This window comes from Lactuca virosa, chromosome 9 (genome assembly GCF_052849685.1).
Source record: "Lactuca virosa cultivar CGN04683 chromosome 9, Lactuca_virosa_CGN04683_v6, whole genome shotgun sequence".
NCBI classification, from domain to species: Eukaryota; Viridiplantae; Streptophyta; class Magnoliopsida; order Asterales; family Asteraceae; genus Lactuca; species Lactuca virosa.
In genome coordinates this window covers 146,729,116-146,751,160 of record NC_136434.1, presented here as the reverse complement: position 1 = coordinate 146,751,160, position 22,045 = coordinate 146,729,116, and the positions used below count along the sequence as shown (strand labels likewise).

The window sequence follows — 22,045 nt, the reverse complement described above, 5'->3', positions numbered from 1 at the left end:
TATTGTATATGTTGCATGTATTAGATTAGCCCATCCCGATATATCCCATTGTATCTTGTACTATGTATATATTGTTCTATTAATGCAATTTGACAATTATTGAAAAATATATAAATAATAGAAATAGCATTATAGTTTATAAGTTGTTTATGGTCGTCGAGCCTTTTAACAAATTGATGAAGGGACATTTTAAGAAATATAATTAGAGAAATAGTTGGAGTACTAAAAATGTCTTTTAGCATCAGTTGAGGGGAAGTTTAGTAACTGACGCTAAAGTAAAATGTTTTAATATTCATAGACTTTTTCCACCCCTTCCACCTTCCCCTGGTTTGTTGAGCTGGATTTAATGTTCGTTTTGAGTCCGAAGCAGAGAGAGATTCAGACCGAGAGCATGCGTGTGTGTCTGTGATATATATTTGTTTCGAGGTCTGACCTAAATTTCCCTTTATTCTTTCTGATCTGCTTCTTCAATCTTCCATTCCACCTGTTTGTAGAAAGTTCTATGAGAAAATCTTCTTAAAATTATCAGACCTAACATATCATCTTCAAGGGTTTCAAGGTCTACTTTTCTCCCAAAGGTAAGATCTCTAATCTGCCATCATATTTTGGTTATATTACATGTAATTCTCATCTGCCCTAATTTCGCCTTTTGAAGTAAAAAGTAAAGTGTTTTACTTTTAAGTGATGTCTGAAGATACTTCCAGGATCTAGTGTTTGATTTTCTCGAATCACTTAACACGAAATTACAAAAAAAAACATAATTTTTCATCATTTATATTTCTTACATCTCCATTTATGCTCTTTCTGATTTCAAAATGCAAATTAGCAGCTTCAATTTGATGGTATTTTCGACATGGGTTTTGCAGATCTTGATTGGGGCTAATACAGTTCAGATTTGATGGAATCTTAGCTTTTTTTCAGTGGGAAAAAGAAATCGTGCTTTGGTTTGCAATTAATGTCTTTCAGAAGCATAGTTCGCGATGTGAGGGATGGAATTGGGAGTTTATCGAGGCGCGGTTTTGAAGTGAGGCTTTCGGGGCATAACAGAGGGAAATCACAGGGTTCGGTTAATGATTTGAGTGATAATAATCATTCGGCTCTTGTGATTCAAAACAGTCGATGGGCTAATCTCCCACCTGAGCTTCTTTTTGATGTGATTAAAAGATTGGAAGAGAGTGAAAGCAGTTGGCCTGCTAGAAAACATGTGGTTGCTTGTGCGGCTGTTTGTAGATCTTGGAGGAGTATGTGTAAGGAGATCGTTAGAACTCCGGAATCATGTGGGAAGATTACTTTTCCGGTTTCCCTGAAACAGGTTTGTGAGATGCTTTTGTTGATGTAACGATTTTAAGTATTTTTTTTTTCTCTATAATTTCCAACAATTTTTTCGTTTCACTTTCAGCCGGGATCTCGCGATGGCACTATTCAATGTTTCATCAAAAGGGATAAATCCAACTTGACATATCATCTTTACCTTTGTCTTAGTCCAGGTAAACATTGACATATAATATTTAAAATAAAAAATTACACATTTTTTATAAAGTTAACACAAAATGTCTCATTGGTTATACAGCTGCTTTGCTTGTTGAAAATGGAAAGTTCTTGCTATCTGCAAAAAGAACACGAAGAACTACATGCACAGAGTATGTCATATCCATGGATCCTGATAACATTTCAAGATCAAGCAGCACTTACATAGGAAAGCTAAGGTAAATACAAGAAATAATAGCAAGATACTTTCATTTCTTTCTTTATTAAATCATTTTACTTTAATTTTTTTTCAAAGTACAACATTTTTATATCGTTGTTAATATTTCAGATCAAATTTCCTTGGGACAAAGTTCATAATATACGACACACAACCACCACATTTCAACACCAATACACAACCGCCACCTGGCAGATCAAGCCGAAGATTCCACTCCAAAAAAGTCTCCCCAAAAGTGCCAAGTGGCAGCTACAACATCGCCCATATCACCTACGAGCTCAACGTGTTAGGAACGCGGGGCCCACGGAGGATGCACTGCATCATGCAGTCAATCCCCGCCTCATCACTCGACCCGGGCGGCTCAGTCCCCGGTCAACCGGAGCTCCTCCTTCCTTCCTCCTCCTCCTTAGAAGACTCCTTCCGGTCAATTTCCTTCTCAAAATCCCTTGACCGGTCAACCGAATTCAGCTCTTCAAGATTCTCCGAGATCATCGGAGCCGCCACATCATCTGATGTCCCCGAGAGTGAAAAGTCGAAAATGCCCTTGGTGTTAAAAAACAAAGCGCCTAGGTGGCACGAACAGTTGCAGTGCTGGTGTTTGAATTTCAGGGGACGGGTGACAATTGCTTCCGTCAAGAACTTTCAACTCATCGCCGCCCAACCGCCGCCAGTGCCGCCGCCACCGGCAGCGGCAGCGGGTGGTTCGGGTTCTCATCCGGAGCATGATAAAGTAATCTTGCAGTTTGGGAAAGTTGGTAAAGATATGTTCACTATGGATTATCGGTACCCTTTATCTGCATTTCAAGCATTTGCAATATGTTTAAGCAGCTTTGATACCAAATTAGCTTGTGAATAAAAAAAGACGAAAAGAACCCTGAAAAGTTTTAACATTTTCTTTGTGTACCCTTGGATGATAACGGTTGTCCGGACATATGCGTATGTGAACTTAGGTGTTCTTGTTTGTTATCCAAAGCTTGAAAGTATGTTGCCTATTTTTGTAAGTTTCATTTTTTGGGTGCAGCCATGGACGAGTTCCTGATGCTATTTTGGACTCTGTTTTAAATGATCTTTATGAGGTATTATATGATTTAGTCTAATGTTGTCGGCTTATATGCAATTATGTTCTGGATTTTGTCTCTTTATTTGGTTCGATATTGAAATTGTCGTAAATGAAGCCAAAACGGTAAAAAGTAATATTAATTTTGCATTTTTTAATAAAATTGACAACTTTTTTTAAACAAAGTTGTATCAAATCTTCTAGTGCAACATTTTTGCTCGGTCAGACCTTTGTAGTCAAATGTAGTCAAATGCACCTGTTGTGAAAAGGTCCTATTAGGACTCGTTTTGAGGTAGTAACATGTCAATATAATTTATTTTTTATAAGTTGGTTGCACCATAATTATTATTGATGATCATAACTTGAATTATAATAAAAGATAACCATTAGGTTGGAATGTTTTTTATTATTTGAATTTATTTTTAATACACTTCCTGCTAGTATAACAAAAGATAACATTTATATTGTAATGTTTTATTTTTAATACATTTCGTGCTAGTAGTAGTAGTTTCTAAAAGCAAACTACCATTGCTTTTATTTCGTTTAAGTGACTGATCTTAATTTTGAACAACTTTGGTATGATTTGTTAATTTGTTTCCACGAGGACATGAACCTTACTTTCATCGTATTAATCCTTAGTGTGTCTAAGTTGGTTTTTCTTTTATCATATTTTGATAATTTATTTTGTTGGATTCGACACCAAACAACCGCATAATATCCATTGGTGACACATCCTCCTTCAAGTAGCACATAAGCAACACATCAACACTCTATAGTTCATCAGGACCACCTAGATGGTGCATCATGGCCATAAGGTGGAACACCTTATCCAACAATGGTGCACCTTGTGCCGCTAATGGCTCACCTTGATCCTTGGTGGCTCACCTTGATCCTTGGTGGCGCATCTTGATGCATGACGCATCTTCTGACGCTCTACTCTTCTGCCAGATGCTCCATCCCAAATTCCAAATGCTCTATCATGATTCCTGATGTTCCATGTAGGGATGAGCGTAGACGGGTACCCGCCTTAATTATCTGGAACCGGAACCGGAACCGGCGGGTAGCGGTTTCAATAACGGGTACTCAGTTCGTTAAATTTGTTGAATTTTTAAAACATTTAAAACTATATCTATGAGTTAGCATTCAAAGAATTGAAGTCATAGCTAAACAAATATTTCTATGAGTTAGAATTTAACATGAAACTAACAGTAATTTATGTCTATTATCTATAAATTCATTTTAAAAACAGATAGTTTAATTTCAAAGTGAAAATTATATATGGACATTTAAAGGTTCAAAACAAACTATTTAAAATTCTATAATTTTAACTGATGTTATTTAGGAGGATACTGTATAACGTATGTGATTGTGATATATATATATATATATATATATATATATATATATATATATATATATATATATATATATATATATCGATTCCGACGGGTACATAGCGGGTAGCGGTTCCGTAAAAATGAAAACCGGAACCGGAACCACTTAAGGCGATTCCGATAGGCGGTTCCGGTTCCGAAAGCGAGTACCCAGTTTCGCTGCTCATCCCTAGTTACATGTGCCTTCAAATGCTCCATTAGAATTCCTGATGCTCTATGTGCATCCAAGTGTTCCATTAGGATTCTTGATGTTTCATGTGTCTCCAAGTGCTCAATTAGGATTTGTGATGTTTCATATGCCTCTAAGTGCTCCATTAGGATGATCAAACACATTTGATCAAGTCTTCACACCCTTACAACAACGATATGAGAGCGCACCTCTATATCTCCGTCCCAAAATTATTGTCCACAGACAAAAAACACACAGATTAATGAAACATTAATTACCACTGACTTTATACAATAAAATGACAGTTTTGTCCTTATTTTGCATTTAATGTTCTATTAAATACTTAGTTGGTTAAGTAATAATGAGGGGGTATTTTGGTAAAAATATTATTTATTTTTAGAAGTGGATTATTATTTTGAGACAAACCAAAAATGAAAGATGAACTATAATTTTGGGACGGAAGGAGTAGATAAGAGGAGGAAGACATGTATTTACCTTCTTCAATCAATATTGTACTAATATTGTCAATTTGGTTTAAAAGAGTAAGAAAAGGTGTTATCTGCGGCCTATAGCATAACAACATCGTGTATATGTAGACCTGTCAATGGGGCGGGTTTTGACCCTGATTCGCTCCAAACCCGTAAGAATTTTACGGGTTTGGATTGTAATTTTCGATTCGTTTACCCGTTTACGATCCATACCCATTTACCCTTTTAATAAATGGGTCGGGTATGGATCATTGTCGATCCGCTCCACTTATAACCCGCACCATTATATATATATATATATATATATATATATATATATATATATATATATATATATATATATATATATATATATATATATATGACAACAAAATATACCATTCGATGTCTAAGTAAAATATGATTTTTATTGTATTGGACTTTGAGTATTAGTTAATGTACATCTTGTTTAAGTAGACATTTTATCTTTTTGAGAAATATTACTTTGTGGAACACATAAAAATTATGAAAAATTAATATTATAAAAGGGTCGGGTTAATGGGTCGGGTATTCGTTGATTCGTTGGATACGGGTATGGATTCGACTATTCAAGACCCTGAGGGTTATTGGAGCGGGACGGGTCATGTTTTTATTTTTTTAAACGGGTTTGGATCAAGGGTGATTCGCTCCAAACCCGCCCCATTGACAGGTCTATGTATATGTTAGCAATTTTCTTTTTGAACGGTATAAATTATTGAACCGGCCCAGCAAGTACCTCAACAAACAAACAATACATAAGGAAAAAGAAAGGGTAAGGCATTGCATCCAACCTGTCGTTTTAGCTTCTTGCTCCTGTTATACACCCAAAAAATCGACTTATCAAACTTCATGGAACAAATTACTCTTCTTTTTTTTCTTTTTTTTTTTTCTTTTATTATTATTATTATTTTTACGGAACAAGTCCCTGTTATCACCAAATGACCCACGAAGTAGTGAGACAAATAGTTTCTAAAATATCTTTGATAAACCTTAACGTCATGAACCAAAACCTTTCAATAAAAAAATGAGACAATAGGGACTTGTAAATTGCACCAAAAACCCACCTTGCTCCGAATTATCGTTGTTAAGTCGCAAGAAAAAAATAGATGATTAGAAGATTCATTCATATTTGTTAGAAATTAATTAGGTTAAAAACAACTGTCACATAGAATGTAGATGGCAAATAAGCAAGTACATGCAATATTTAGTTATAACAGTATCCTTTAAACAAACAAATTTAGTTTGAGGAATTGTGTTGTACATGCAATATTTAGTCACATAGAATGTAGATGCCAAATGAGCTTCTACCACCACCTCTCCACCCCACCGAAAACTCTCTAAACCACCATTTACTTCCGACCATCCGTCACCACTTCTCTACTCCTCCAGAAACCTCTCAAAGCCACCATTGATCACCGTTCTACACACTAAAGCCCTCGTCTTTGTGGGGGTTTACCACAAATTGATCAGATTAGGTTAAAAAAACAAAACATTCGTTTTCAGTGGGAGATTTTATTCGGGGGCTTGATTCCAATGAGGGCTTTTAGTGGGTGATTCATATTTGCAATTATTGTGTGCGATTATGATTCACAGCAACCCTTTTTTCTGATGCAAATTCCTTTTCTAAACTTATGAATTTCTTTGGATTGATCTTGTTTATTTCCATTTAAGAACAGGAGCAAGCTGATTTGGGGGCTGAAGAAAGAACTGAGGGAGATGCTGCATATTATTGTGTTCAAGGAGAGCTTTTCTGTAACTGATACCATGTGAGTCTTGTGCTTCATTTTTTTACGATATAAATAGAGGTAGGTTAATGGTGGGGTTGTGGTGTGAAGAAGATGATGGATTCTGGTGGTTATGTGTGGTAAAGGTGGGTTAAGGGTGGTGAAGGGTTGCTGTGATGGAGGGATAAGGATGGCGTTGGGTGGCAATGGATGACAGGAAATGGTTGTGACGGTTTGTATGTGGTAGATGGTGGTGCTGGTGTGTGCCAGATGGTGGTGGTGATGGCAGAGCGTGGTGGTGGTGGTGATGTGCAACTTTGTGTTAAAGAAGAATACCATGGGCGCTACCGGCCATAGAAGGTAAAATTAGTGTAAATGACAAAATTGAACAAAGTTTTCGGTATTTGAGGCATCTGTGGCAAAAAAAAAAAAAAAAAAAAAAAAAAAAAAAAAAAAAAACCGACTGTGGGCATAACCGGTTTTTTGTTTAAAATTGAAGGGTTTTATGTCAAAAACCCTTAAACAAACAAATTTAGTTTGAGGAATTGTGTTTACAAAAAGGAAAGTAACAAAATATATACATGGAAAACAGTTGAATGTCCTTTGAAGTCATTAACTCATTCCAAACAAGAGATACAACCATAAACATATGTGTTAGACATATATATTTATATATTGTATTTTAATTGTCGTGAAGCCCATTGTGTTAGTTGCCCATGCGTCCGTAGCCTATGTCTATATTTGTATTATTATATATTGATGTTGATGAATATTTGACATGATGGGAAAATAGTTTACCGGTATCAAACCATTTTTCTAAACCCTACTCCTGCCGGTCCTTTTGTTTTTCTCTTCTGGTCGACATCTCCCTGTGTTTCTCATCTACTATTATTTTCTTCTTCTTTTTCCATGACCAATGACAATATATATGGAATCACCAATATCAAATCCTATGTCCCTCTCATTTTGGATTTAAATTGGTTGAATTACAACTCTTAGAGAGAGCTTTTTTCAAAACCCACTGCATTAGGTATTCCGTCTTTGATCATCTAGACGACACTAATCACAAATCCGCTGATAAAAAATGGTGCAAAGTGAACTCTATTGTCAACCAATGGTTATACGGTAGGTTATCTCAAACCCTTCTCCAAAAACGACTCTACTGCTAAAACCATTGAATATCTTTTCTGGGAAAATAAAGAAGCAAAAGTGTTGGAACTTGATAACGAACTTCACAATATCGTTATCAGTGACTATCATGGTATATTGTTCTCGCATCAAAGCTATTTTCCAACTTGCTCACTAACATCAGGGCCCCCATTACAGAAAGAAATCTTGTCACTTATGCTGTCAACAGATTGTCCCCTAAGCATGTGATTGCATTACTCTTCTCCAACGATCTCCATTCTCGTAGTTTATAGAGATGCGCTCCATCCTTACACTTGAAGAAGAACACATGATTCAAAATCAAAACCGATTGGTTCAAGTTCCTCACTCTGACTCCTCTTCTTCCCCAACGTTCTCAATGCAAATCATAATTTCCAGGATCAAAATTCAAATCTTGGAAATTTTAATTCTCATACTGGCCAAAATAGTGGGAGAAGAGGCGGACGACCAGGCGGCAGATTTGGTGGTAGGGGTGGCGGTCGATAGCAACGTGGTAGAGGTGCTTTTCCTTCGAAGATTAATGACAATAGATGGGGAAGTTGGTCCTTCTAGGTAGGGATGAGAATTTGGCCAGAAAACTCGAACCAAACCGCACCGAACCGAATTACGCTCGAATAAGCAATTCGATTCGGGTTTCAGGTATATATATTATGCTTATTCGGTTTGGGTTACCCAAATAAGAGCTTATTCGGTTCTAAATACCCGACCCGAATACACATTCCTCCTCCCTTTTCTCTAGTCGACAGAAATCAAAATCACGATTCGCGTTTTGTCCTCGTCGTTCATAACAGAAAAAAACCCTATGCTCGTTCTCGTCATTTCAAAATTGACCAATCTTCTCATCTATTTCCAAACTCGTAATAATTTCTATCGATCCTTTCTCTTGTTTCAAACATTCAAAAATCAACCCTTCTTACCGTCTCTAAGGATTCACGAATTCCTACTTTGTTTAGTCATGGAACATTGGGCTCCAACTCAAGAAACTCAAGTAAGAAATTAATTCTCATTATGTTAATCTACTATGCAAATGTTATTCTTTCAATGTCTTATTGTGTTATGTTAGTATTTGAATGTTTTATGTTGATGTATAAAAGTACATTGTTATTCTATTATTCGTGTCATAGAATTCTAATACGGTTTATTCGGGTTTTTCAGTTATATTAGGTCCTTAATCATCTTGTACATGTTATTTGGGTAATAACCGAACCTAACCGATTAATACTCGAACCGAACCAAACCCATATTGGTTAATCGATTCGGTTTTCGGTTCATACAATTACCCTTATTCGGTTTTCAGGTTATTCGGGTTCGGTCCGGTTCCGACTCGAATAACATCCGTACTTCTAGGCGACGTCATTCCCTCTTTCGTTTCTATATAAGCGCGCAAATAATCATGATAGTCTTCATCCAATGCCAAGTGAAACAACGTGATGACCTAGTCAAACTCAACAACATGACGCCTCATCATCCTTGGGATTTTCCTGTTCCAACAGCCCAACAACCTTTTTCTGTCCCACCGGCCCAACAACAACAAACATTGTTCATTGGACAGCCCACTGCTTCGCAGTGGTTCAATTTCATGTTACAACCGATCAAGCTGCGACTCTTCCACAAAATTTTAGCACCATGAATATCGAAGACCTGGTCAATGTTGATCAATGCATGGACACCGACGCAACCGCACATCTTCATGTTGAGTCATGTATACTTAAGTCTTTTATCGATAAGTGCAATACATTTTTATTTTTAGTAGGAAATGGATGTCGTATTTCTGCCACTCACACGTGTAACACCACTCTTAGCCAAAATCCTTTTCACACCTTATCCTTAAAAAATGTTCTCATTACGCCTCAGATTATTAAAAACCTTACTTTTGTGCGACAATTTACCCATGATAATAAGTGTACTATTGGGTTTGATGAATTTGGTTGTTTTGTGAATGATTACCGGACTCGTCAAATCCTCCTTCGATGTAACAACATGGACGATCTTTATTCGGTCACAGTCTCGTCTCCTCAATTTTTCATCTCTGTTAGCTCATCCACCCGACATCTAAGAATCGGTCACCTCGGTCAACAAGTCTTCAAGCATTTAGTTTCCCGAAAATTTATTTCATGTAATAAAAAGGATTCTCATTTAGTGTGTCATGTACGTCAACTTGGCAAGCACGTTTGTTTTTCTTTTGACTTATCTCAAACTCATGCTAGTTCTCCATTTCATTTTATTCATTTGGATGTTTGAACCTCTCCCTTGCAAAGTAATAATAACATAAATTTTATGTTATGTTCCTTGATTAATTTTCTCATTTTGTTTGGGTGTATCCGTTACGACAAAAATCCAAGGTATTCTCCAAATTCCTACAATTTCGTGCCTATGTAAAAATCTCAATTCAAAACCGAAGTCAAAATTTTCCAATACGATAATGGTAAAGAATTTGACAACTAACGATTTCCTAAATTATATGATACTAACGATATTCACATGTGTTTTTCATGTCCATACATTTATCAACAAAATGGAAAATCTGAACGCATGCTTCAAACCATTAACAATATGGTTTACACCCTATTGTTTCAAGCCCACCTTCCTCCAACATATTGGGTGGAAGCCATCCACATGGCCTCTCACTTTCTAAACATATTGGGTAGAAGCCATCCACATGGTCACTCACTTGCTCAATATATTTACATCATGATACACCTTTTCACAAACTGTTTCGCAAACACATGTCATACTCTCATCCTCACGTTTTCGGTTGTCTTTGCTATCCATATCTTAACACTTCTCACAAGCTTCAACCCATTTCCACTCCTTGCATATTCCTTAGTCACCCTTCCAATCATAAAGGATATCATTGCCTCAATCTCCACACCAAGTAAATCATTATCTCTATACATGTCATATTTGACGAGTCCATCTTCCCGTTTGGTTCCATGAATCGAAACCTTGCACCCAATTATGAATTTCTCCATATTGATAATGACCAAAACATGTTCAATGAACCTAACTACCCATCTTACCCTCTTGAGTCAACTCCTCCGTATGTCGATACTAATTCAGACACCACCGTCAATACAGACGTCTCCATCTCCACCCCTCGGTCACCCTCTCCCAACCCCAATACATATACCACCCCCTCTATGATTCTATCCACATCCACATCCATTATTACAACCTAAACATCTCACTCGGCAATGAAATCTTCTCCCATTCCTCCTACAAACACTCACCATATGGCTACCCCTGCTAGACATGACATCTCTAAACCTATTCAAAAACTAAATCTTCACATTGAATCCTTTTCATAGTCTCTTCCCCGAAACTGATTTCAAGCCTTTTGAGATCCTAATTGTTATCAGGTTATGACTGAAGAATACAATGTATTTATTTCTAATGGAACTTGGGTACTTATGCTTCCACCTCCTAATGATAATGTTGTTAACTGTATTTGCTTATTCAAACAGAAATATAATGAATATGGGTCTTTATCTCAGTACAAAGCACGCCAGGTCGCAAGCGGTCGTAGCCAACGACCTGATATTGATTGTGACAAGACTTTTAGCCCGATTGTCAAACCGGTTACTATTCATATTATTCTCAACTTGGATATCTCTCACCACTAGCCTATTCATCAGTTAAGTGTGAAGAATTCGTTTCTTCACGAACACGTTCATGAGACTGTTTACATGCATCAACCTCTAGGTTTTCACAACTGCTCATTTCCATATCATGTATGCCTTCTTCAGAGATCTCTTTATGTCCTTAAGCATGCCCTTTGGGCATGGTACCATATATTTGCTCAGTTCGTAACTAACTTTGAATTTATAGATAACAAATCATATTCTTCTCTCTTTTGTTTACAAACAAGGTACCCACATTGCTTATGTTGCTATATGTAGATGATATTGTCTTTACTGCCTCATTCACCAGTCTCCTTTGGCAGGACGTTACCATTCTATATTCAGAGTTTGCCATGTATGATCTGGGATCTCTGAAGTACTTCCTTGGCATTGTGGTTACTAGAGATAGTCATGATATGTTTTTATCTCAACAAAACTATGTTACAGAGATTCTTGAGTATGCCAAGATTCTTAACTACAAACTCAATCGCACTCCAACTAACACCTCCGCTAAGTTTGATGGCACCAGACCTCCAGTTTATGACTCGAATCTTTATAGGAGTCTTGTTGGTGCATTATACTACTTGACCTTCACTAGACCTGACATTACATATATTGCTCAGCATGTGTGTTTATTCATGCATGATCCGAGAGAGCCTCATTACACGTATCTCAACTGTATTTTGAGATATCTTCGTCGTAAATTTGACCAAGATTTACAACTATATGTCACACTATCTTGTGGTGTGGTTGCTTACGCTGATGCTCACTGGGAAGGCTGTCCATCTAATAAATGATCTACTAATGGGTAATGTGTTTTTCTTGGCCAAAATCTTCTCTCTTGGTCATCTAAGCGACAATGGACTATCTATCGATGAAGCGATAAAGCTGAGTATCGAGGTGTTACGAATGTTGTGGTTGAGACTTGTTGGCTTCACAATTTATTACATGACCTCTAGTATCCACCAATTCCCGCTACTCACTGTGATAATGTTAGTGCAATTTACTTATCCAAAAATCTGGTTCAACATCAACACACTAAACATATAGATTATGACATTCACTTTATGTGAGAAAAGGTCACTATGGGTAATATCTGTGTGCTTCACATCCCTTCATTATATTAGTGTGTTGATATCCTCACTAAAGGGCTTTCTTCATATGTAACAACCCATTTTTTTTATCACAGCCGAATCGTCAGTAAATCGTAAAATTGAGTGTGCCAAAACATATATATATATATATATATATATATATATATATAATATAATATTATATTATATTATATTATATTATATTTGAAAGTATACGTCGAAGTGATCCCGAAAATATAAATTTCGTAGAAATCCGAATTCATATGAAGGAGATATGCATTTTATAAGATATAAAAATCATCCGCGTAATAAAAACTTACTAACATTAAAAGGTATGAAGAGAATGGTTGACTTTTGGGTAAAGTCACCAAAATGAAAATCATAGTACTCTTTAAGATAAGAATTTTGGTAAATGGAACATCAAAATCGGAGTTCGTACGAGAAAGTTATGATTTCTGAAAAGTCATTAAATCATATAAAAATAAGGGCTAAAAATAAAGTCAGAATTAGCCGATGGAGCCTAAAGGAAAGTTGCAGTACTCGTTGAGAGATATGCATGGAAAAAGAACGTCAAAAACGGAGTCCGTATGAAGAAGTTATGGAATTTACAAAATCTGTGTTTGTGCCGCACGTGGTGTCCGACGCACGCTTGTAGAAGGTGAAAAGGCGGACCACAGAGAGCCTGACACGTGGCACAAAAATGGATGGGAGACGTTGCCTTAAAATCACCCCAAAAACGAATATAAACAGGAGGCCAAAACTCATTCTTTCTCCCACAACTTTCCAAACACTCCCTCTCGATTTCTTTCAGTTCTAGCACATTTTGTCTTAGTTTAAGCCCTTTTCCCTCTGTTTTTGGCCTGTGGAGAAGCCATATGACACCCCTGAGTTGTCATATAGTTGTCATATTTAAGTAGGAGTTCCCGAGTCAGTGTTCTGCCCGCTTAGATCCCGGTTCTCATCAATTGTAATTTGTAAGTGGGCTACACTTACTCTGCCTCGGTGTAATTTATAATTATAGTTAGAAATCGTTACTAGGAATCTATAATTAAGATTTCTCAGTAATTCCAAGTCGTTATACTTATTGATCTACTTATGGGAGAGGTGACTAGAATTGTTATGTTGGCTTGGTTGTTGGATTTCAGAAAGGCTATACGCCGAAATGGTCCTGCATCCCAACTGTCCGGCCTGGCTGCTCCTTATTTGATATAACTACCCGTATTCATTGGGATTAGTGATAGGTCTAACCCACATTTCCATATTTCCCTAGTATCTAATAAGCGATAGTATTATAGGCTAATACTCGTCGGGTACGTTACCATCAGTTGGATCGTCAGTAGATTTTTGTTAGTTGTCAGAGAAACTGTCCAGGTGAGTTCATCTCACTATATTATGTATCCCAGTATATATCCGTGTATGTTAGGATATAGGAATCAGTAGAGTAGAGCCCATAATATAGTTTTCTATGTGCTTGTAGAGTTGAATATGTAGTATCTATGTGTGTGATTGTTGATATGCTTATAATTTATTGCGAATTAGTTAGGGGATGATGGCAAAATGACAAAGAGGTCGGGAGCCTACATGCCCACGTGTTAACGAAATGGCATGTAAGCCATAACTACACATAGAATCGTATTACGAAATGGAATGAAGGCCGTAAGTATAAGTAGACTCGTGTTTAAGACGTAATGACGTGTAGGCCGTAAGTCTAAAATACAACCATTATTTGTATGTATGTATGTGTGTTGTGGTATATGGTATATTGGGGGAACTCACTAAGCCTAGCGCTTACCCAGTCGATATTAAATGTTTTAAGGTACTCCATCATATAATAAGAAGGGAGAGGTTCGACTTTACATACGCATTGGCAACCTGTTTCCGCATATACTCTGCAATAAGATAAATGACTTTTGAATGTAAAACAATGGTATTTCTCACAAATGAATAAAATGTTGTTTTATAAAAAGAAAAATTTTCCTTAAAATTTCAGGACGTTACATAATATCTATTTTTTGATCTGGTTCAACATCTACACACTAAATATATACATATTTACATTCACTTTATGCGAGAAATGGTTGTTATGGGTCAGATCCATGTGCTTCACGTCCCTACCTTTTAATATCCCAAAATAATGATATTTTTTTTTATTTTTAAGCCATCAAATTCATACATCATTTGTATCAACATCAAACATAATATAAATATATCTCAAATATCAGAGTATAACAAAAATCATCAATGCGGAAAATCATAGGGGGAAACGCTGTGCAGTCAAGCCGGGTCCTTCCCTTTAGAACTAGAAGTACCTGAAAATGTTAAAGCACTAAACTATAAGCATAAAGCTTAGTTTGTTCCCCAAAATACCACATACCATACAAATGGGCCCATCCCAATATACATTTAAATGGGCCCAACCAAATCATGAAAATGGGCCCAACCCAACATACATATAAATGGGCCCAGCCCAATCATGTTAATGAATGGGCCCAATCCAACATACATCTAAATGAGCCCAACCCAACATACATATGCAAGATTCACAAAGACAGTTAGCATCTTACACAGTATAATGAGAAGACTCACCTCAATCTGAAGACAGACAAATCACACCCGATCTGCCGACACTGGAACTCCCCACACTACTTTAGGGTAAAAGACCATTTTACCCTTCCAAGACTAGAACCCACTCCACTTGACCAATAATACATTTCACCAACATGCTCTATGTCCCACATAGAGCCTCTGATGGAAAACGGGGACACTTCAGGCTACGCTAAGTGTAGCCAAAATTATGCCCAACATAGCACGCTGCTTTTCCAACTTAATACGATGCTCTTTATACACAAAGACCAACCATCCAATCATCATATATGGACCTAAAGCAAGTCCTAAGGGTAAAGTGTCTGACTTGATTCCTTTTCATGGCTAAAAAGGGCATAAGAGAAAACCCTAAGTCCAAACAACCTTCAAATCCTCAAGATCTCATGCATGGATCGATGGGAGTGACCAGGCTCCCATGTTTATGACTCTATGTTGAGTATTTTGTGTTGCGTCTTTTGGGCTTTTTAGTTAGTCTTTTGTGTATCCGGGATGGGTTTGTACACCCGTGATTAATGATTAGCGTTTTACTATTTAAGGTGAATGCATGCACCGTGTTTTTACGGATCGTGTTATTGTAAACCCTACATAGCCTCTACTGTAGCAATTCTAAATCGAGCTCTTCTGAGGCTGTGACTTATAATCATTCGACACATTCTTGATTCATATTCTGTGTTTGATTGTTTTTACTTGTTTGAATCTATTCGATCATTAGAGTTTTCACCTCAACAATTGTTATCAGAGCAGGAGACTGTGTAATCTATACGCATCTCTTTTTTTGAAAGAGTTTTTAGGGTTTCCGCTATTATTGGATCTGATTCAGCCGTCATCTTTGTTATTGACGCCGATCTTTGTTCTTGATATTACCCAAAAACAGTTTTAGTTTACACATCTAATTCATACAGGTTATAATCGATCTTTAAACATGTCAGACGATTCTCTCGTTAACTCAATAAATCTTTCAAGCAACATTAGATCTACAACCAGAATCCCTATTCTTTTTCCCAGTGATTATGAAGTGTGGTCGTTGCACTTTGAAGATTACATCCTAGGGCTTGAAGACCATGGCTATCTGATATGAGAAGCTATTACTGTTCAGACGTTTACTCATATAGGAACAAGAAGAGAAATCAAAACTCAAGCTGACTATAACAAATTTCTGCTTGATGTAAAAGATGTATCACAAGATGAGAAGGATAGGCTGCTAAGCAATGTTAAAGCAATGAGGATCATCAGGTTTGCCTTGCCACCAGACACTTTTCATTTGGTTAGTTCATGCGACACAACAAAAGGCATTTGGGATAGGCTTAAGGAACTGTATTCAACTGATGCTGATCTTGAGCATTCTACTCAAACTCTACTGCTTTCATAGTTTGGAGCATTTGTACAAAATCCTGAAGAGAGTCTAGATCAAACTTTCAATCACTATAATCATCTTCGCAGTAGGATGATGAAGCACAAGATTGGATGTGAAGTGATCGAGCAAAATGTCACGTTCATGAATGGGCTAAGATCTGAGTGGAAGGCTGTAGTTTCCATCGTAAAAGCACATGAGCGGTTCAAGAACTACACATTGGGAAAGCTAGTTGGAATACTAAGGTCACATGTAGATGAAGTGACGAAAGAAGGGAAGATAGTTTTTGGGATGGGATCACTGGCTCTCGTTGTGAAAGGTAAAAAGGCAGTAGATGATGATGGTTTGGAGTATGATCTCTCTGATTGTGAACTTTCCAAGGAAGAATATGCATTCATGGTGTCCAATCCAAGGAAGTTTGCAAAAAAGAACTTCAGTCGCAACAAAAACCGAAACTGGCAGGGCAGTTATAGCTCTGAAAAGGTAAAAGACAAGAGTGCAAATAACTCTCAAAAATAAGAAGCGAAGAAGGATAAAAAGCTTATGGGGGACTCTGGCTATGATTGTAATTACTGTCATGGAAAAAACCATCTGGCCAAGGAATGCATGCTGCGAAGATTGAACGAGAAGAAGGAGGGAGAAGATGACGAAACATATTATCTCCGAAAGCTGGAGGAGATCAAAAAGAAGAAGAACACTGATAACACCATGCCTGCTTTGATTATGTAGGGAAACGAAGCTGAAGATGAATTTGGCAGAGTCGAGGTCTGGTCAACTGACTCTGAAGATGAGGAGGTTCACAAACCTACTCATGGAAGGAGGTTCGTAGCGAAGGATGATGAAGTTTCGCAGCTCCATGGAAGGTGTTTGATGGTTACAAGTGAAGTGTCAGAGATGAGAGGCTGTGCAACTGATGGTGGGCATGGTGTCGATAGTTGTTTCGCTGCAAAACCAGTTCCTGAGCAAATAAGCGAGTGAGAGCAGGTGATCAACAAGGTAAACTCCATTCTCGAATCTTTGAATATACCTGTGTCTAGATATGAAACTGAATTGAACGACTTAAAATACACATTTTCAAGTTTAAGTGATAGTTTAGAACAAACTCGCTTAACAAATTCTAAATTAACCGATCAACTCGGCAGGGTTTCGTCAAAAAGCGAAGAGAGACGCATATGGATTAAAAAGTTGGAGTCAAATTTGTCTAAGTCTAGGGATGAGTCTATTTATTTGTAGAGAGATAATTTAGGTCTTTTAAAACAACGTAACATTTTTTGTTTGATTGCCAAAAGACTTTATTTTAATATTACTCAGTTGCATCTAAATTGTGAGATTGGAAAGAAAATTCACAAGATGATTTGTTCCTTTCTTGAGTTGAAAGAGGACGAAATCGACGCAGAGTGTTACAGGTGCGAATCCATCGTCTCATCAGACGAAACCTCAGATGCATACCGAGTAGGACTAGACAAAATCAAATCTTTCATAAAGTCCAACGATCATAAAAACATGCTAAAACAGCTTTTGGATGAAAAAGACATAGAGCAAATTAAATCCGAAATTGTATAGAAGTTTGACTATTAAGCACCAAGTTAAATTCAAAAAATAAACTTGATATTGAAAACGTTTCTGAATTCGACGATGAAAGTGATATGAGTGAAATCTCTGTGGAGGATGAAGTTGACTGCTCTGAGTTTTTTAAAAACGAACCTGTACCTGCGAAAGTACTAATTTCTTAATATTCAGTTGAGTTCGCACATGTTTCTGAGAACAAATCTAAAGTTTTAAAAGCTAAAGCAACTGTTTTCCCAAAATTTCAAACTGTTCCGAACCAAGTTTTTTACAACTAAAGGACTGAAAAAAAATCAATCAGTTGAATTAACGTCCATGGTCGAGGATGATAACAAAGATGGCTGTGATGAGTTCTTCTGGTCTGCTCCAATCGATAATGCAGACGAAACCAAGGGTTTATCTAAAATGACCTCCTTGAAAACTAAGGGCCGATACGTTGCAGAACCTCTAAACAAAGTCAATTCAAGCTACGAGAAAGGAAGTCCAAGTGGAACTAAGAACGTTCCAAGTGAGACATCGTCAGTTCAGACCGAAACCCCTACCAGAAAGCCAAAACCTAGGGCTAGTATTCACAAATCCTCTGAGTAGTTCGCAGCTCAAAAATGCCAAAGGAATGATAGATACAACAAAAATCTCAAGGAAAGAAAGCAGTTCTGGCAATCTAAGAATCCCAACTTTGTTCATAAAGAAAAATTTAATCCCAATACGAAAGTCTCTTCAACTGCGAAAACTAAAAATTTCCAAAGAAATCAATCTCCACAGGTTGCGAAACAAAAAGTTTTTCAAAAACCATCCTTTTCAACTCATGCGAAACCTGTGAAGAGAACCAAGTCTCACTTTTCTGCTAACACGTATGTTTCACACTCAGCCAAGACATTGCAATATTTTAAAGGCAAAGGAAAGATAGTTTCGGAGCCTAAAGTTCCTCCCAAAAGATCCAAAACTAATCCCAAGATGGTTGAAAAGAAAATTGTCAAACAACAAATCCAAAATAAACAAAAGAAACTATCCACCAAGGATACAAACTCAAAATACAATAGGATTACTGTTTTTCGAATCACAAAGAAAGATAAAACAACCTTAATAAAAAAAAACTTAATAGGTTGATCCTGCTATTTCTTTTCCTGTATCTGTGAAAATCTCGTGAGGGCCCAAACAACTTTGGGTTCCTAAATATGTTTAACTTTCGCAGGTAATACGTGACGAGCAGTTCGATTCGGAATGGTACATCGACAGTGGCTGCTCATGTCACATGACAGGGAGGAAGGAAGAACTACGAGAGTTTAGAGCACTGAAGGATGGAGGAAGAGTGAAGTACGACAACAATTCACTTGGTGAAATAAAGGGTTATGGGATGATAACAAATGGAGAGTTTTCGATTCGCAAAGTTGCGTATGTGGAAGGACTGCAACACAACCTCATTAGTGTTTCGCAGCTAGTAGTTAGTACATGACTGAAAGTATCATTTGATGATGAAGGATCAGAGATAGACGAAAAGAAGTTCAAGACAGTGCTCCTGAAGTAAAAAAAAGGCGAAATGTATCCGGTGAATCTGAATCCCATCAAAGGGAAGCCTGCAATCTGCTTACTTGCGAAAGCTTCTACTGATGATAGCTGGTTATGTCACAGGAGACTCTTGCATCTCAATTTCAAAGACATCAACAAGCTTGTTCTTGGTGATTACGTGCGAGGGTTACCACTCTTGAAATTTGACAGAGAACATTTGTGTGCAGCCTGCGAAATGGGGAAGCAGAGCAGAAAGAGTCATCCATCTATTGTGAACACGAAAGTCATTGAACCACTCGAACTTTTCCACGTCGACCTTTGTGGTCCGTCTGCAATTGAAAGCATCGGTGGTAATAAATATATTCTCGTAATTGTAGATGATTTTTCTAGATTCACTTGGGTGCATTTTCTTAAGCAGAAATCAGAAGCCACTCCCAAGCTCAAGGACTTCATAAAGCAAATAGAACTACAACTGCGAAAGATGGTTCGTAACATTCGTAATGACAACGGTCTGGAATTCAAAATCAAGCGTTTGAAGAATTCCTGACTGCGAAAGGAGTAACTCATAATTTCTCAGCTCCTTATACTCCTCAACAAAACGGAGTAGTCGAAAGACGAAACCGTTTGTTGTGAGAAGCTGCAAGAACCATGCTGTCATTTGCGAATCTGCCACTTTACTTCTGGGCGGATGCGATAGGAACTGCTTGTTTCACCGAAAATCGCTCAATCCTGAATAAGTGATTCTCTGTCACCCCATATGAAATCATAAATAATCAAAAACTTAATGTCAAGTTTTTCCATGCTTTTGGTTCCAGGTGCTTTATCTTCAACTCAAAGGAGCAACGAAACAAATTCCATGTGAAGGCTGACGAAGGTATTTTCTTGGGGTATTCTTTAACTTCTAAAGCATATAGGGTTCTCAACAAAAGGTTCAAAAAGATAGAAGAAACCTACTATGTCACTTTCGATGATAATTACTTGAAGAAGTTTCAGAAGAATGACAGCTCATCACAAGAGATCTTTCCTAAAACGAATCCTGCTACCATACCTCTCTCCAATGTCTACGAGGAGTTCATAAACTTATTTGATGAACCAAAAAAGGCAATCTCCTCAGAGTCCAAAGCAGCAGACAACAAGGAAGACGAACTCAAGAAAATCATCGACGATGCTGCGAAAGATATGGAACACGAGCACCCCACTACGAAGGACCCGAAATCTTCGTCTCAATCACCAGGTGCGAATGCTGCACCGCAGTGGGAGGGTTCTACATCAACTTCCACATCGGATTCGCCTTTACAAGGGGAGCACTCAACTCCATCAGAGACCCACGAAAGTCCTCTCCATGGGGAGAATCCCATTCTGACTGAAGAAGTAGAATATACATCATTCGAGGGGGAGAATGAAAATGTGAATGATGATTCAGATGTGCAGTCAGAGTTTGAAGAAGCGAATGCCGAATTAGATCCAACACATGATCCAAATTACCCTCCACTAACCAAATGGACCAAAGATCATCCAAAAATTCAAGTCATAGGAGATTCGTCTTCAGGAGTTCTTACGAGAGCACATCAAAATGCGAAGCGAACTGTATTGTTCTCTAAAGTGGAATATTGCATGTTCAATTCATTTATCTCCAAAATGGAACCCAAAAACGTTCAGATTGATCTTGATTATTCTGATTGGGTGCTAGCTATGCAGGATGAGCTCAATGAATTCGAACGAAACAAGGTCTGGAGACTTATTCCCACTCCAAAGGATGCATCTGTTGTTGGTCTTAAATAGGTTTTTCGCAACAAGATGGATAAAGAGGGAAATGTGATAAGAAACAAGGCCCGACTCATGGTTAAGGGATATTGTCAGGAAGAAGGTATTAACTACGAAGAAACCTTCACACCCGTTGCAAGGTTGGAATCCGTTCGTATCTTTCTGCCATACGCAGCACACAAGAACTTTGAAGTTTATCAGATGGATTTTAAATGTGCGTTCTTAAATGGGGAACTTGAAGAAACAGTGTATGTGGAACATCCACCAGGGTTCATATATGAAAAGTATCCGAACCACTGTTACATTCTGGACAAGGCAGTTTACGGTCTGAAGCAAGCTCCAAGAGCCTGGTACGAAACTCTTACCGTTTTTTAAAACAGGCTAAATTTAAACAGGGACCGGTCGACCCAACCTTCTTTCGCAAGAAAGATGGTGACCACTTGATGATCATCTAAATTTATGTTGATGACATCATTTTCGGATCAACTAACCCCAACTTAATAGTTGAATTCCGAAAGTTGATGGAAACTAAGTTTGAGATGAGCTGTTATGGGTCCGATTAACTTTTTCCTTTGCTTGAATATAAGACAGAGTAAGGAAGATATTTTCATCAATCAGGAGGCTTATACAAAGACCTTACTCTCCAAATTTGGAATGGTGGGGGATCCAAAAGTGAAGATTCCAATGGCATTCGAAACGAAACTAACTTCATCTCTGGACAAGCCGGCTGCTGATATGACACTCTATCGTCAAATGATAGGTTCATTGATGTATCTGACTGCTAGTCTTCTAGATATCATGTTTTTGGTTTGCTATTG

At 37.5% G+C, this 22,045-nt stretch overlaps 1 protein-coding gene across 1 annotated transcript; it reads left to right on the top strand.

Moving 5' to 3' along the window:
* The first annotated feature begins 322 nt into the window (after window positions 1-322).
* On the top strand, window positions 323-2,802 carry LOC145136780 (tubby-like F-box protein 10). Its single transcript, XM_079070896.1, has 5 exons — window positions 323-578; window positions 867-1,312; window positions 1,400-1,487; window positions 1,571-1,706; window positions 1,817-2,802. The coding sequence occupies exons 2-5, from the start codon at window positions 956-958 to the stop codon at window positions 2,559-2,561; spliced, it is 1,326 nt and encodes a 441-aa protein (XP_078927022.1). The 5' UTR covers window positions 323-578; window positions 867-955; the 3' UTR covers window positions 2,562-2,802.
* The last annotated feature ends 19,243 nt before the right edge of the window (window positions 2,803-22,045 follow it).